Source organism: Octodon degus, unplaced genomic scaffold (assembly GCF_000260255.1).
Source record: "Octodon degus isolate 3935 unplaced genomic scaffold, OctDeg1.0 scaffold00024, whole genome shotgun sequence".
In the NCBI taxonomy this organism is placed as follows: Eukaryota; Metazoa; Chordata; class Mammalia; order Rodentia; family Octodontidae; genus Octodon; species Octodon degus.
In genome coordinates this window covers 7679409-7696019 of record NW_004524600.1, presented here as the reverse complement: position 1 = coordinate 7696019, position 16611 = coordinate 7679409, and the positions used below count along the sequence as shown (strand labels likewise).

At 40.4% G+C, this 16611-nt stretch overlaps 1 protein-coding gene and 1 pseudogene across 1 annotated transcript in view; one reads left to right on the top strand and one right to left on the bottom strand.

Annotated features, from left to right (window-relative positions):
* Positions 1-467: 467 nt before the first annotated feature.
* On the bottom strand, positions 468-2789 carry LOC101576589 (annotated as a pseudogene).
* A 5045-nt stretch (positions 2790-7834) lies between these two features.
* Slc2a12 (solute carrier family 2 member 12) overlaps positions 7835-16611 on the top strand; it is a 55099-nt gene continuing 46322 nt past the window's right edge. Inside the window, exon 1 of the mRNA XM_004628519.2 lies at positions 7835-8107. Within this exon, the coding sequence (XP_004628576.1) occupies positions 7990-8107 (118 nt within the window). The 5' untranslated portion in view covers positions 7835-7989. The remainder of the gene's footprint in view (positions 8108-16611) is intronic.

Below are 16611 nucleotides of genomic sequence, written 5' to 3'. Positions count from 1 at the left end.
TAGGGAGGAAATTTTAAAGGCATTCTTGCATGTCTGATTAATTCTAAAAGCCTCTCTATCCAAGCTGTTCCATTAAGAGCTATGAGTTTAATTCAGGGTCCAAATTATTTCTGCCCAATAAATGTAATCTCCAGGAAGTGATAGGTACCAGTTGCTGCCTCAAGAAAACCTCATGCCTGCTTATCCCTGGAAGCTAGAATATGTCCTCAATTAGGTAAAGGGGCTTTTCTATCAGATCCACCTACCTGCAGATGCTTCTAACAGCAATATGGAGCCCTCTTGCAAGGAAGTCTGGGAAATGTAACTTTCTATCTCTCATTGTGCATAAATACCACATTTTCTGTACCCATTCATTTACTGGTGGATGCACAGGCTGCTTCCAAGATTTATCTACTATGAACTGTGCTGTTGTAAACATGGCTAACTGTATCATTGCACGTAAGTAAGCTTCAATGAGCCACAAGCACTTAAAATCCATGAACCATCAGCTGATCATCCTTGGCCATTCCGAACTCTACCAGGAACTGGCATATGTTCCTGTGCTGGTCACCCTGGAGCTGGATTACTTCTCCATATTCTCAATGCTCCATGACAGTACCATTGTACCAGATTTCTCCTTGAATGTCTTCACCAGTTTCTTTTTATCATAATCATCAGCGATCCCTTCCTGGACAGTGGTGAGGGCCTTCCTGCCATTTCTCTGCTGGATTCTGATATGGATATAATCTTCAGTGCTGGCAGGAAGCAGGTCATCTCCTTTACTTGCATCAGCAAAGGGGGTGAAAGAGTAAAAGTTCTGGATCCTTTATTTGCTTCTGCTGTCTTCTGACCACCATGAACTATTTGTTCTCTGCAACACCCTTCTCCCATGCTACCCTGCCTTCGAGCCAGCCAGCTGTGAACAGAGACCTCTACAAACTGCACAGAATAAACATTTCCTCCTTTAACTTTAGGTATTGGGTATTTTGTCTCAACAATAAGAAAAAAGTAGCTAAGGCAATGTAGAAGTCTGTTTTGGGGCCAGTATTATACTGCCTTCCTTTCTCCAGTTTCATAATATAACTTGAAATCCAGAACTGTGATGCTTCCTGCTGTTCTTGTTGTCTCAGATTTCTTTTGCTGTTCTAGGTCACTTCTGATTTCATAGGGATGTCAGGATTGTTTTCTTCGGTTCTATGAGAAATGGTGTTGGTATTTTGATTGGGATTGTGGCAGATCTGCATCTCAATTTATATATGAGCATTTGGACTATAATGGTTCAGTCTAGTAAGTTGGATTTCTTTCTACTTTCTGATGTCCTTTTCAATCTCCTCTTTCAGAGTACTATAGTTTTCATTGTAGAAGTCTTTGACATCCTCGGTTAGGTAAATTTCTGAGTATTTCATTTTTCCTGATGCTATTGTAAGTAACATTACTTAATTTCATTCTTAGTAAATTCATTATTGATGTAGAGGAATACGATTGACATTTATTTATTTATTTATTTATTTATTTATTTATTGCCTTTTTGAGACAGTGTCTTGCTGTGCCGTTAGTTCCGGCTGGCCTAGAGGTCACTTTGTAGCCCTTGAATCTTGAATTTGTAATGCCCCTCCTGCCTCAGCCTCCTGAGTGCTGGGAGTACAGCTGTGTACCACCACACATGGCTTATTGATTCTTAATATAGAAATAATTTATTTAGAAAAGGAGTAATATTGAAGGGGCAAGGGAGCCCACTTTACACAGCTAATTACTACGAAAGCAGACACAGGCCAAAGTAATAGATAAGATACTGGTGCAGCCTGAGGGCAAATTCTGATCTGAGCAGTCCTGTTAGCTACTCAAATGAACTTATGTGCAAATTATAAAAACCTGCCCATTCTTGAAGATATTTTTATTATATTTTGGAAAAATTTCTTTATAAGTAAATTTGCTGTCTGCAAGTGAAAATAGCCCACTTGCATGGCAGCCCTAAATATGAAAATCTTTTCATTTTATACGTATAATATTAAGCAACTTTAGCATATATGTGATTCTGGGAATCTGAACCCAGGGCCCTGTGCATGCTAAGCAAGTGCTCTTCCACTGTGCCACCTCACCAACAAGCCAATGACATTTAAGTACTTTTTGCCCACGACTTGCCACCCTAATTGTATCAGTCAGTGTTCACTAGAGAAACAGATTCAATATTATGAGTTTACAATGTGGGTTTACAATAGCTGCCTTACAGAGGTAGGTATGGAAGCGTACAGCAGGGCCAGCTACACTCTGAAGATCAAGTCGAAAGTGAAAGGCCTGCAGCTCACTGCAGACTTCCGTGCAAGTTCACATCCAGCAGCCTAAGGGTCTGCACTGGAGGTCCCGAGAGTCAGTCATGCCCGGAAGAAGAGTTTGAGCGGGAAGGCAGGAGACAGAAGTCCAAGGCAATCGCAAGGACTAGAGCTCCTCCAAAGAGATAGGCGTCTTCCTACAAGACTGTTGGTTGGTGCCACTCACAACCATGGTGGGGCTTTCATCTTCTAAAGTAATAATTTTGTCACACCCAGAACTATGCTAAGCCAAGCAGGTGGTTATTTCTTAAGAGCTCTTTTGGAGGTTCTAGCAGGGGAGAGCAGCTGATTGTATACTCCTGACTGAGGAATGCTGTGCATCCATCCGGGTAGTCGTCCTCTTCCACTGAATGCACAACTTCAAGAGGAAAGAACATGAAGCTGAAGGAGAAAGGGTCCTCCCACCTAGCCAGCCAGACCAGCCAAGTCTACCCTGGCAATCAGTGGGGTGACAGATGTTGCAGCCAAACGCCCACACATCCTGGTCATCTCTTTCTCAAGTTGACATTACAGTTAACAATCACACTAATATAGCAATTGAATTATTTTCTTTTTTTTTCCCTGTATGGGTCCACCCACTCGGAACCCCCTTCTGTACCTTTTAGAGAGATGCTTTCTTTTTCTCAATAAATACTACTCTTAAAAACTTTTCTTCATGTATGCTTTTGGTCTTGAACAACATACATCTATAATTTTTAAAACTCATCGTGATAGTATTGTACATACAATTTTCCCATCTAATTTTCTCACATAAACTAATAGAAATAACATTTTTCCTTTGCTACATTGCCTTTCATCTACTGATTTATTATATAAATTACTCCAAGTGAACACAGTAAATTTATACTTATTTTGTAAATTGAAGAACTTTGATTAATATATTATGATTGTTAATATTCTAAACATAATGAAGAGAACTATATTGAAAACTTTCAGAGAGTAATGTAGCTAATGCAAACAGAGTAAATAATTAATATCCTTCCCAACAATCATAATAAGATATTTTTCTGGGATATAGCTAATAACAACTGAAGTGCTGGAAGTCAGCCAGCATTTTCATCACCCTGAAAAAATATAATGGCCAAACTAGATCCATCCCAAAGAAGGGTTCTGCGGAGGGTGTTGAGCCCACAGAATACAAAGGTCTGTTGAGAGCTATGGATGGAAAAGAAGATCAGCCCTGTGCTGAGCTCCAAAGAAGTAAGTTTCCATGGTGGCTCCAAGCTGTGGAGCGCTAACATGGATGTGCTGAAGATTGACAGAAAGGACAAGACTAGAGAGGAGGCCCAGATAGCATGGTAAAGGGCACTGGAGTCTCTGCTTTTACTGGTGGTTAATCAAAGAATTGTTCTTTTTCCTTTGTGTTGTTTTTCTTTTTGTTTGTTTGTTTGTTTGTTTGTTTTTGTTTTGTTTTGTTTTACTTTCAGCCACAAAGCTAGATGCTTGGTTTCCCTGCTTGCAACTATTTTCATGTAAGATGCAGGTCATTTTGGAGAGAAGAAGATTACTGTTTACAGTAGTTGTGGTAAGAAAATAGACCTGTCCTGCATGGCTGTGTGTTTTCAGATTATTTTCCAAAAGACTCTGTAATTATTTCCCTGAAGAGCAATGTATCATTAAATATCACTCTCTCCTAAAAAAGATAATAGGAAATAGGAGGCTAGACTTTTTCAAATGGGAAAAGCATCAAGAGATAGGGAAGAGACTAAAAAAATAACTAAGATTTATTACACACATGTATAAACCCCACATAGGGAATGTGAAGATGAAATTCTGCAAGTATTATATTCTGTACTGATGAAAAAAACCTCTAGTGTAGACATCCATGAAGTACTGTTCAGCAATAAAAGAACAAATTACTAATAAACAAAAACTGAACCAATCTCAAATTATACTCATTGAAAGAAGACTTACATAAGAATAAATGTTCTCCAGTTCTATAATATGATGATTATGGAAGTTGATTTCTGTGAAAAACAATCAAGTCATTGGTTACTCTTAAGAGATTGGGATAAAAATTTATTCAGAAGATACATAAAGGAAATTTCTGGAATGATGATCATGTTCTATAACATAATAAGAGTTTGGGTTGTGTGTATTCTTTTTTCTTTTTTTTCTTTTTTTGTGTATCTTTTCTCTGAACACATCTAATGGTACGTTTAGGATTTATGATCTCCCTTGTATATATAGCTTGCCTAAAAGATAAAAAGAATATAAATAAATATTGAGTTCTAGTTAATAACCTGCATCTGAAGCACTTCAACTTACTTTAAAAGGCATACAAAGTAATATGGATCAACTGATGAATGAGGGACTAGCAGACAAATGTTGCAAAATTATATTTTCCTGTGTCATTCAAACTTTTCATGTGAAAACATCAGAAAATATCTTTTGATTTTGGGCATGTTTTATAAACTTCTCAGTTTGGATTTCAGCAAAATAGAAGTCGTAGCATGCACTTCACAAGGCAAGGCATGTAGTTCACTATTCTGTCAGTTTATAAGCCATGAGAAGTGTTTTCAGATTTGACTGCATTGGATATGGGTAGTGGTCTCAAATGGTATGTAGCAAGATTGTTGGGGTTATGAGGAATGACCTGTCTCTCAGCAGATAGTAGACTTACATCCCTTAAGTAGATGAGTAGCTTTCAGTGAAGGCAGTGTTTTAGACTCTGGGAAAGAAAGACATCCTTTAGTGACATTTGCTACAAAGGCATTGCCAGAAAGAATAAAAACATATCACAGAATCATGGCCAATCATCACATAGGTATTGATAGTAAATATCCGAATAGTTATTTGGCTCTAAAAGCTCTAAGTGAGCACTCACTTGTTTGACAAGTAATTACTGAGTGTCTATTGCATATTGTCCTAAGATCCAGGAATATGGAGGTAGCTGAATATATAGGTACAAGTGCCTGAACTTGGCTCACATTCTCGTTATGATAAAGCTTATTGGATTTACAGGGAATCAGTCTTTTAGCTGTAAAGGCTGAGATGTGGAAGCCCTTTCCTTAGCCATCTTAAGGGTTATGGCTGGTACGATGGTCAGAGAAATGAGGTTAAAAAGACAAAAGCAAAGAGATTGATTTAATCAAAGTTTTGTGTAACATAGAAGTCTTCAGAAATAAAGACCCAAAGATCCAGGGAACATTGGTAGTTTTTATGCTTGGCTTGGATGAATAATGCACAGCCGTGTAAAAATGCAAGTGGACAGAAGGGTGTCATGCGATAGTAACTGAGAGGAGAAGCCAGCAAAGCCTATTCAGCTTCTTCTTGGACTCACTGTGTTGCATTTCTCTCCTTGGAGTATGGGGTAGGAGCCTTCTTCAGGGGAGAGGGAGATTGATTCTCCTTAGTTTATGACTTGCTTTGAGGAAAATCAGCTTACCTTAGGGAAAAGGACTTCTGGTTTCAAAGATTTGCCTGAGGACAGTGCAAGTATTGAGAAATAAGAGAGCAGGAGAAATTCAAAGAAACTTAGCTCTTGAGGCCCTGCTAACAGCCTTCAGATCAAAGCACCCAGCATCTGAGGTGTCATACTCTGGAATACCACAGCCTAAGCCCTGACTCAGCTAGCAGAATCCGCTTTGTATGTACTCTCCTCTTAAACTCCCTACTAAGCCATATAGAATATGGTCCACACTTTGAGGAGTTGTTGATCCATTGGAAGAGACAGATTTAACCCAAACAATACAGCTAACTAATAAATTCATTATAAAGATGCTAAACATGGGAAGCATAGGATATTAAGGGAACTTAAAGAAAATGCCCGCCCCCCCCCCTTCCTGAACAAAAGCTCCTTTTAAGCTTTTCCCTGAGTTAAGAGAATGAGGTGAGCAAGATATTGGCTCCTGTCTGGTCAACAACAGGACAGGCAACAGAATTAGGCGAACCAGGAAGTAGATGGTCAATCTCATTGTTTCTTCACTCTTTTGAATTTTGGTTGGTTTATACCTGCAGAGTACTGGATAATTTGGCTGCAATAAAAGCAGAGCGAGAACTGTTGAACTACTTTCCACCAGAATCAGGTCATCTGGAATTAGGCTTCGCTTGTGTCTGCTCAGTTGCCACAGCAAACACTCTAACACCTCTGCTGACACAGGTCCTAGGGATCGTGAAACAATGCACTCCTACAACTCGCCCAGGACACCACGGCCCTCCAAGCAGGTCACTGATTATACGCAGAAAGAAGACAAAAGCCAAGAGAAGATGGAGAACTGCTGAGAAACACATCTCATAAGTACAAACTGCCACTCCTGTGGTATCAGTGCAACCCAGGAACAAATTAAGGCAGTTGCCTAAGTCATCTTTGTATTACACGCTGTATACCAACTCCTCACAATGAATACAATCATGTGGACTGCAAATGTGGACTAATAAAAATAAAAACAAAGTCAAGAAGAGCTAGTCAAGAAGGACAAAGCTAAGTAGTTACCCCGGAGGATAGTAATGGCCTTAGACCTCCTGGCTTCACCATCTCAGCTTTGTGCTAACTAGCTCGAAGCCTTGAGTCAAATTACTCAGCCTCTACTTCCTTGGTCGAATATTGCAAGCTTGTCTCCCTAACCCCTAGAAAGGGTCATTTGAGTTACTGACCTTAGTATAATTTCTGACATGTAAATACTATATAGAATTTAGTTTCTACTCCCAAGTGATTTTCTGAGAAGATCTTAGTTTCGCTATAATTTTTTTAAACACCTGTGATTTGCTAAACATGTAACTGAAGGCAAAAGAGTATTACTCAATAAGACTTTATATAAATATATTCACAAATCAGAAGAGCAGTCTTTCCTCCTATACCCTTCTGTGTTTCAAGTTACATGACCAGTACACTCACGCCGTGGGTCATTTCATCCATCTTCCTGAGTGGGGACTGTCTACCTCCTACCCAAGCAATCATTCAACCTGATAGAAGATTGAGGATTACTTCTTTCTTTTAGACAATTTTGGGCATTTAAAACCGGATTAACTTGCTGTCATCTCAAGATAAACAAAATCTAAAGAATCTGTGTATTCTGAGTTGGCTGCAGGCTTTGATTTGCTTGACAGGCCCTAGAAGAGGAAGTACACGAGGCATTTACCTAGACTGCAATTAGATTGAAATGATAAAGATGTTTTAAGTTTTGTGTAAGCTAGTAAGTATCCTGGCTCTTGGAATGATAGTCTTGATGAAAAATTAACACACTTTTCCTTCCGGTATGTCTTTGCATAAGTTATTTCTCTTCTGCAAGATTAGGTGATACTATCTGTGAGTGTTGTCGCCTCTCTCAGCTGGCGTTTAAATCCGCACTTTCCTTTCTTTGCCTGTTTTTAAAGGTGCAAGAACACAAGAGCTAGCCCCAACTAAAGGCCACACACTGTGGTGGAGACTTGTAAGCAAGTCTTTTAACTCTTGCTTCCAACTCCGCATCCAAAGGCAGCAACAACCGTCCGGACTGGGCCCTCCCCCTGCCTGTGATAGGCTGCTTGGAATAGCAACAGCCTGTGTCACCGCAAAGGGCAAAGCCTTTCGGAAATAGAAACAAAGTTGGTCACAAATCACATTGGCTTTGCCCGAAGACCTGTCCCCCCCCCTCCACCCCCGCGACTCTTCCTTAGTGTGGTACCATGGGGAAAGTGACCAGTCCTGTCGGCGGTGCAGGACACGGTGGTTTGGTGAGGCTGTAACTTCTACGTGACCATGGTACCTGTTGAAAACGCAGAGGGCCCCAAGCTGCTGAACCAGAAGGGGAAAGAGGCAGAGAGCGATGGCAGCTCTGGAACCCGAGGAGCCGGCCGGCACCGTGCCTGCGCGGGAGGTAAAGTGAGCTGCTGGGCTCCCGCGACCCGCTGGAAGGGACAGCGCTGCTGTGTGCCACTCGGGCGTGCATGCGTGTGAGTGTGTGTGTGTGTGTGTGTGTGTGTGTGTGTGAGCGCGCGCGCGCATGAGCGGGCTGGATGCGGGGAGAAAGGGAACAACTTTTGGTGGGACTTGGAATGACCCCGAGCTGTAACATGTGAGGACAGAAGTCTTAGTGGGGCCTTAGGTGTTAAGAAAATGTGACTTGTATACCCACTCCTGGTACGTTAGGTCTTATCAACTGTGTTTATATGAGACGATGTAGGAATCTTTTTCATTCTGGAAAAGTTGATTTCATTTGTCAAACCACACGCACATTTTTTTCCCCACACACTATTGCTAATGAACAATATGTAAACCCTGTTTTGTGAATCAGCATTTTAAAAAGGCTTCGCAAAGTTATTCGTTATGTAATCAATGAACATAACTTTTCTTTCCCAATGCTGCACACATTAGTGATGAATTTGAGGGCTGTTCAAATGCCAAAACCTCTTCTTCACTTGATCCTGCTTTCTTTAAAATGGGTCTTTGAAACTGAGGTGTGCACTGATACTTTTTCCTTCCAGAGGTGACATTTGGAGCTGTGCTAGTTCATGTCACTTGCCTTTGCTAGCGCAAATGCCCACGGATGCACCACATACCTGTTGCTGCTGCTTCCTTTTAGTTTAGGGAGTTTCCAAAGAACTGCAGATGATTCGTACAATGATGTCAGATATAAACAATCATCTCCTTGCCACTACTGTTCTCCACTCTGCCTCTCCTAATCTTGTATTATGTTCCCAAAACATATATTGGAATTTCATAAATCATCCAAAAGAGTAAATGCTGTAACTGCATTTGCCTTTCACCCTGGAATGGCCCACACATTGGAATTCTGGTTGTGGGTTTTCTTGATTACAGAATCTGGTCCACAGCCCTTCATGTGAAGTTGAAGAGGCACCTTCTGTGTTTTTGGTACCAGGACTTGAATTCAGGATCTTGCGCTTGTTAGGCAAACAGCTGGAGGAACCTCCTCAGGAGTGAAGACTCTGCACCTCTTCCCCTCCTGTGCCTTCTTTCTTCCCCACCCCTAGTCAAGAGTGGAGACCTGGGGCCATCTTCCAGCTGACTGACCCTTTCTCCAGCAGAGCTGTCCCTCTTCCATGGGTTTGTTTGCTGACTCAGTGCTTCCCAGAAGCAGGCAAGGGGAATGTGGCTCTGGCGTGAATAGAGTGCATGATTTTTTTCTTTTAATTCCTGAATTCTTAAGAAACTGAGCTCCAGACAGCAAGCTGAGGAGCTGGTGACCATCAAAGGGGGCACTGAGTGGAATCAACTGATAATGTCACACACACACAAGAAAAAAATTTTCTGTCAAGGAGGGACTTTTTCATTAACAATTGACTTTAAATTTTGATATGGCTGTAAAGGCACAGTGTTCCCTAATAGCTTATACTGTACAAGTTCACAGTTATCTGCATAGAAGATGATATGTGCTTATGCTTATAGAAGTTGAATATATGCTCATATTTAACTCAATGTGCAAGGGTTTATGTTGTTATAAAGAAATTATAAAAATGATTAGCATAAATTATCCTTCAGGTTTAATTGTAAATGGGTCTTTATTATACAGAAGAAAAGCCTAAATGTTTTCCTAAAATCTCAGATGAATACACATTTGATTTATGCGACATGTAGTTTACATTTAAATGAGCACAAAACTCTGCATTATCACTTCTGTAAATTTTCGTCATTTGCTTTGACATTCTTTGGAGCCCAAAGGTACCCAGACACTTTTATATTTAAATGAATGTGTTGTGTAGCCTTGCTGTACAGTTCTGACAAGCCACTTATGTCGCTAACTGTTAGTATTGGGATGATACCTTAAATGATTTTATAAAGACACTGAAATGTGAAGAAATACTAACTAAAATAATTGTCAAATGCTTCTTTTAGCTTCTCTGTACATGAATTTCTATGTCTGTCCTTCTCCTTCTCTTTCCCTCTTTTTCTTTCTGTCTCTCTTTCTTTGAAACAGGGGCTTACTACATAGTTTGGACTTCAACTCACAGTGTAGCCCAGGCTGGCCTCAAAGTCAGGGAGACTCTGCTTTGGGCTCCTGAGTGCTGGGATTACAATCATATTCCACCATGCCCAGTCTTATAATTTCTTTTATCAAGGAATTAAGAATATTTATAATATGCTTAGTAATTGCCATCCAATTTTTGAATTTCAAAGAAGGAATTTTTTTTCTGGATTTTTTTTTAAATGGAAAAACTCAAAACACAAGGAAAAATAAGTTATATAACCTAGGGCAAGGTGCTTAAAACAAGGTGCTAAAAAGCAAAACCAAACCCCTAAGATGGTGATTGAAGGCTACTGCACACAATGAGGCATTCTGATAAGTCTCTTGGCCAACTCTAGAAAGAATGCTTTGTTCCAGTGACTACAAATTAATGAACTTAATTCATTTGTAAGAATTAAGCTATGACTGAAAATATATACACTTAGTAGATGTTTCGTAGCTTATGGGCATATTCAAATTGACCTCTTAGGACAAGGTCAAGCTTAATTTGACATTCTGGTGTCAAGAGCAGATGATAGAGAGTGCAGAACTGATTGTGGAGGCCCTGGGCCTAGGACGTTCTCTGTCTGCTATTCATTCTCAGCTCCAGGGCTTTCCTTCATTCATTATCCCTCTACCACCTGAAAACTGACTTTTCATTTTCTATCTGGCCAGAAAGTAAAAAAAACAAGAGTGACAATGATTGTGTGAGTGTAAGCATAGTTGTTTTCAGACACTTTAACACTATCAAGTCCTTCTTACATGTGCAAGCTGAGAGTTGGTCGGTATGTAAGATACAACTGTACTTAGGCTGCTACTGAGTGTTGTTCTCCAGTGTAGTCTGAATCTGGCCCCCTTGAATTCACTCTGACCTAGTTGGCTCATGCTTCCTGGGGTTCCCAAGGGCAAGTCTTCTTTTAAGGGAGACAGGGTGTGTGTGGAAGCAAACATTCTGAAGAAAGAGCAAGGCTGAGGGTAGAGCTGTGATTGTAAGAAGAGGGAATCTAACACCAGGTTAGTTACCTTGGGCAACACTAGGCCTGAGGCCTGGGCCTCCTGTTACAACTGACCTTTAGGGCAATGCTAGGCCATTCTACTTTTTTCTAATCTTTCTACATACATAGTGAAAAATTAAGTGCCAGAATGCATGAAAAGTATTGTACTTCACAATGTGTGTTTAATAGGTAGATGTTAGAATAAATGACAAAAAAAAAATATTGTATTAAGAAATCCTCAAGGAAATGACAGGATTTGTAGACAGGTTGATTTAGAAAGAACTAGCAGTTCTGTGGTGCACACCCATAAGCCCAGCACCAGGGAGGTCAAGGCAGGAGGACTGCAAGTTGGAGGCCAGCCTAGACAACCTAGGAAATTTAGTGAGACTCTATATCAAAATAAAAAATAAAAAGAATTAGAAGTATAGCTCAATGTGAAGGCCCATAGTTAAATCTGCAGTACTGAAAAGAGAAAGGGGGGAGGGGAGAGAGAGAGAGAGAGAGAAAGAGAGAGAGAGAGAGAGAAAACGAATGAGAGAGACCTCTCCCTTCCCGATCCAGTCAGCACCTCTGTGAGACAGACCATTGTCCTTGTTGGGAAATCATATCAAAAACTCTAAATCTGAGAATGCAGGATGGTGAAGCTGGAGCAAATGGCTCCTCTGGGGCCTCCTAGAAAGTAGAAGGCTCTAAACAAACATGGTACGATTTCTTTTATCACAAGCTCTGGGTGGAGCTTCTGGCACAGGCAGTGAGAACAGCGCTCTTGCCCGTCTGAGGACACGTCACCCAGAGAGGTTGTCACTTGCCCTCTCTGACAGCAGTGGCAGCAGGCCGAGGCGGGCTGGGAGACAGGGCTGCAGCCAGAGCCCACAAGCCCTGGGGCCCACCTGGACCGGCTGAGTAGAGTCAGCACACAGCCGCATGCCTGAACTGGTTCTCGCAATCAAGGCCACTCTGGATAGTCTGAGGCCTCTGTCCTGGTTGTTCAGAACTGTGTTTTGAAAACCACCCTGCTCTAGTTGTTGTAAACGGGTGGGATTTGATTTTCATTTACCAATAGTCCTTGAATCATGGTTTCAGATGTAATGCTTTCTAAACAGAAGGAACCAAAGGACTGGTTAGCTTCAGAGTTAGAAACCCTTCCAAGAGCTCCAAAAGGCCCTCCATTTGTGTGTTAAAGCAGCTATTTACTTAGAGGATATAAGCAAGATCTGTTTGTTTGTTTGTTTATTTATTTATTTATTTATTTTTTGCAGAACTGGGGATTGAACTCAGGCCTTTGCACTTGCCAGGGAAGCGCTTATTCCACTGAGCCATCTCCCCGGCCCAAGATCTGTTTTTTTAACTGAGCAGAGATGGAGTTCTCTAGTCTGGTGTTCTTTTTGTGACCAGTCTCTGCCAGGAGGGTGGAATGACTGAATAATTTAAAAGCCACAGAGCTATGGGATGGGAAAGAGAAACGTTGCATGGCTTCTTCCCAAGGGGCTCTTTGACCAAATACCAAATGGGGACAATTTCTCATCAAATCAGCTCTCAAAAAGAGCCAAAACTCAGATAAAAATCACAGAAGTCGAAATTCCTTAATATATCCCCCACCCGAAATGGAGTCCAATAACCCTCACAATAAATCATAAATGTTTATGGGTTATTTCTATTTTAATTTGTATTTCTCATTGATATTATTTTCCTTTCTGTGTTGCAGCCCACGCATTGATACATTTGCTAGGTGGCTATGCCTCAGTAACATCCTCTTTATAAAATTTCGGGAAAAGTCATATATGATTAAAATAATTTTCATATCTAATTTTAGCAGCTTTCATTATTTTTGAACAATGACTCATTTTCCAATTCTGCCAAAATAGCAAGGAGAAAAGTACAGTCCTTTGTTTGAATTATAGGAATATTTTTTTTCCTCAAGTAAATCAAGTATAATGCAACTTTAAATTGTTCCATTGTGGCGCCCTTACAGGCGATGGTTCCTCAGATCACTGGTGACTCAGGTCTGCCTGGCGTGGCAGTGCCGTGGGGCTACTAGATACTCATATAATCATACCAAATGTTTCCACGCTTAATGAAGTTGGAGTCAGGAGCTGTTTGCCAAGCTAACTGAGAAACTTGTTTAAAATAACACCTCAGCTTCATAGGTGTGAGGCTTTTTAAGGATAGGGGGAAAATGTTTTAATTAGAATGCATCGTTTTGGTGAGAGAGCATCCCCACGCTAATAAAATGTTTTCTTTCCATTGGAAAACTCGGGATGGGGAGATGGCTCAGTAGAATAAACACTTCCCTGGCAAGTGCAAGGGCCTGAGTTCAATCCCCAGTTCCACAAAAAAATAAAATAAATAAATAAATAAATAAAACTACACATCCATTGGGAAACTCTACTGTAGAAGCCATAAGGCAAAAATCACATGAATAAATTGTTTTTTATGATGTAAGCCCAATTATGTATGTTCTGTCAATTTGGAAAACAAAACAATTCAAGAATTGCTTTGAATTCAACAATTGATATGGTAGAAACAGGTAAAACTTAATTTCCTTTGATAGCAGTAAGAGAGATTTTCATAAGTTTACTTTCATATTAAGGAAATTTACCACACTGATTCAGATTAAACAACTTTTTGCTAAATTATTATTATTGTTATTATTGTTATTATTATTATTACTACCAGAGATTGAACCCAGGGCCTTCATACTGAGCTACATCTCCAGCCCTTTTAAAAATAAAAGGGGCTAGGAAGATAGCTTAATGGTATAAGTGCCTGTCTGACAAGCTCAAGGCCTTGAGTTTGATCCCAAAAAATTAAAATTAAAAATAAATAAAATAAAAGGTAGATACTAAGACATTGGGGGAGGTTTCTTAAAAGGGAAGAGGAGCAAGAGATGGGGGTGAGGAGGAGGGAAAGGGGATGAAGAAAAGAGTGTACACGGACCTACTTCCCATAAGGAATGCAAACCTTATGGATAAAAGGCATGCACTAATAAAGGAGGTGATCTGAATTTTTTTGTTGTTGTTTTTGTTTTGTTTTGAGACAGAAGCTTGCTAAGTCACTAGGTTGCCCAGACTGGGCTTGAATTTGTGATCCTCCTGCCTCAGCCTTTCAGAGTGCAGGCTCCCACTTCTTATCTATATGACAACCCCAACCCAATCAGGTAATGTTGCTTCCAGGTCACAGATGGGAACAGAGGCCAAGAGCACAAACTGATTGTCACTAAGTACTTACTCCCTCTACCAAGCTCTCGTCTATCTCATTCATTCTTGAAACTCTGTGTGTTAGATAATACTATTATCTTTACCTTATGGATGAGGACAGAGAGGAACAGAAAGTTTGAATTCTTGCTAGCCTTGTCAAAGATTAGCTGTAACTTATCACTGTAATTCCAGACTGTACCTTTGCCATTCAGCCTGGGTATCTGTTGTAGGAAGCAAAATGATTTGTTCCACGTAGCATAAATGACAGGTGGTGGCCTAGGGATGTGAACCTTAGTACTCAACCCACCCAGGGGTTTGGTCCTCTTCATATCCACCAGTGCTCTTTCTACTTCCTGATCTGTCCAACCTGGAAATCTGTTATACTCTATCCAGCCCTCGATTACGTTGTATTTTTGCTAGTTCTCTCATTTTCATGTGAGATGTTTTTTCTATAAAATTGTAAGTTGCTGGATAAGATCTATGTTCCAGTACTTACTAGAGCTCTGAGCTGACTGACAGAGCTTAGAAAGTGTTTTGCAATTCGCAATGGGTGGGCCTGGTGCCTTTTCTTCTGCATTGCTAGCCTAGACATCAGGTATGACGTCTGACACAAGCCGGCATATTGTACCACCAAATCCTATGTAACCAGTGCTCACCGTACCCACTCAAGCTGGTTTTGATGACCATCGAGATGCAGCTTGCCTGCCGCTTTTGCCCAAGGCAGAGCTGGCATGTGACACTTTGTTAGGCAAGCAAATGAAGGGAGAAAGGCTTGTGGAACTCAGCTGGAGCATTGTAATTCAGAGAATTCTTATTGAACCCTTGCTGCAAGAAGGGCTCAGTGCTGGCTACATCAGAGTGAGGACATCCAGGGCATTATCTCCATCTATAGCTTTTACCAACTCACCAGGAAGACAACAATCTAATACCTACAGTCATGCACCACATAACGACCTTTTGATTAACGAAGGGCTAGCTGACTCACAAACTGCAGTGATCCCCAAGATTGTGATGTATTCTCCCTCTTTCTCCCTTGCTCCAAAGGTCTCCCTCTGTATTATAGAAAGTATCTCAACTTTTTCTCCCTCTACCTCCATATCTTCCATAGTCCCATTGTGAAAATGTCCTCTTGATTTCTCCCTTTACACCACAAGGGACTATGTGGGTCTTACTTTTATTTTTTCGTGGCCAGCTCAGCCCACCCCGGGGGCAGGGCTGGTGTGGCACGTGGTGCCGGGGATCGAACCACAGTGCCTGCACTTGCCTAAGCTTGCCTAAGCAGGCACTTTAGACCACTAAACTATCTTGCCAGCCTGAGTCTTATTTTTAATGAATAAAAGTGTTCTTCTAAAAAGAACCTCCATCTATAGGCTCTGTAATACTATTTATGGTCTTCCTATTTCATTTCCCTAATTAAAAATTTAAATAGTTCAAGACATGATTCTCAGCCATTTTTAAATATGCAGACTCCTTTTGAAATAGAAAAATAACTTCAAATTCTCATATAGTTGACCTTGCAATCTATATTCATTGATTAGATAATACAGAATGACAGAAAGCTACTACATATTCATGAACATATTGTGTGCTTTTTAAATTTGCATCCCATCTACATACAGTTGATATTTTAAAATACAAATGTGTTGATATTTTTTCCAATATTAAATAATCATCCATGAGATTATTTCATTAGATGGTGTAGATTTTCAACACAGTTTCTACATATTGACAATTTTCATCCTAGAGATGTTGAAGGTCTCCAGACAGGGTGCCTTCTCCTGATTCACCTTCTCTTCATAATCTATTGAAAAATCTCCATGAAAATATGGAAGCAGATGCAAAATTGCAATACCACTGAGAGCCAGAATGTGGGTTAAGTACGTAACACTATGTTACATGTAGATGTCATGCTTATGTACAGGTGGGGCTGAACAGTGTTAGATTCCTACAAAATCCCGCTATCCATCCCCATTTATTTGACAGATTGGGAATTTTTACCACAAGGAATGAGGGGTTGCCTCCATAGGCCATTATAGCTGGCTTCTCTGAGGCCATATCATGCTGCTAATTCTTCTCACTCCGTCCTGACATTATTACTCCTTTTTTTTTTTATCTCTTCAGGGAGTATAGTTTCCAGAACTTCAAAGACTTCTAGGATCGATAGGAAAGGCAGTCTCACTGAATTCTAAAATATAAAATCACTCTTAAGAAAAGACCAACCCTAGAA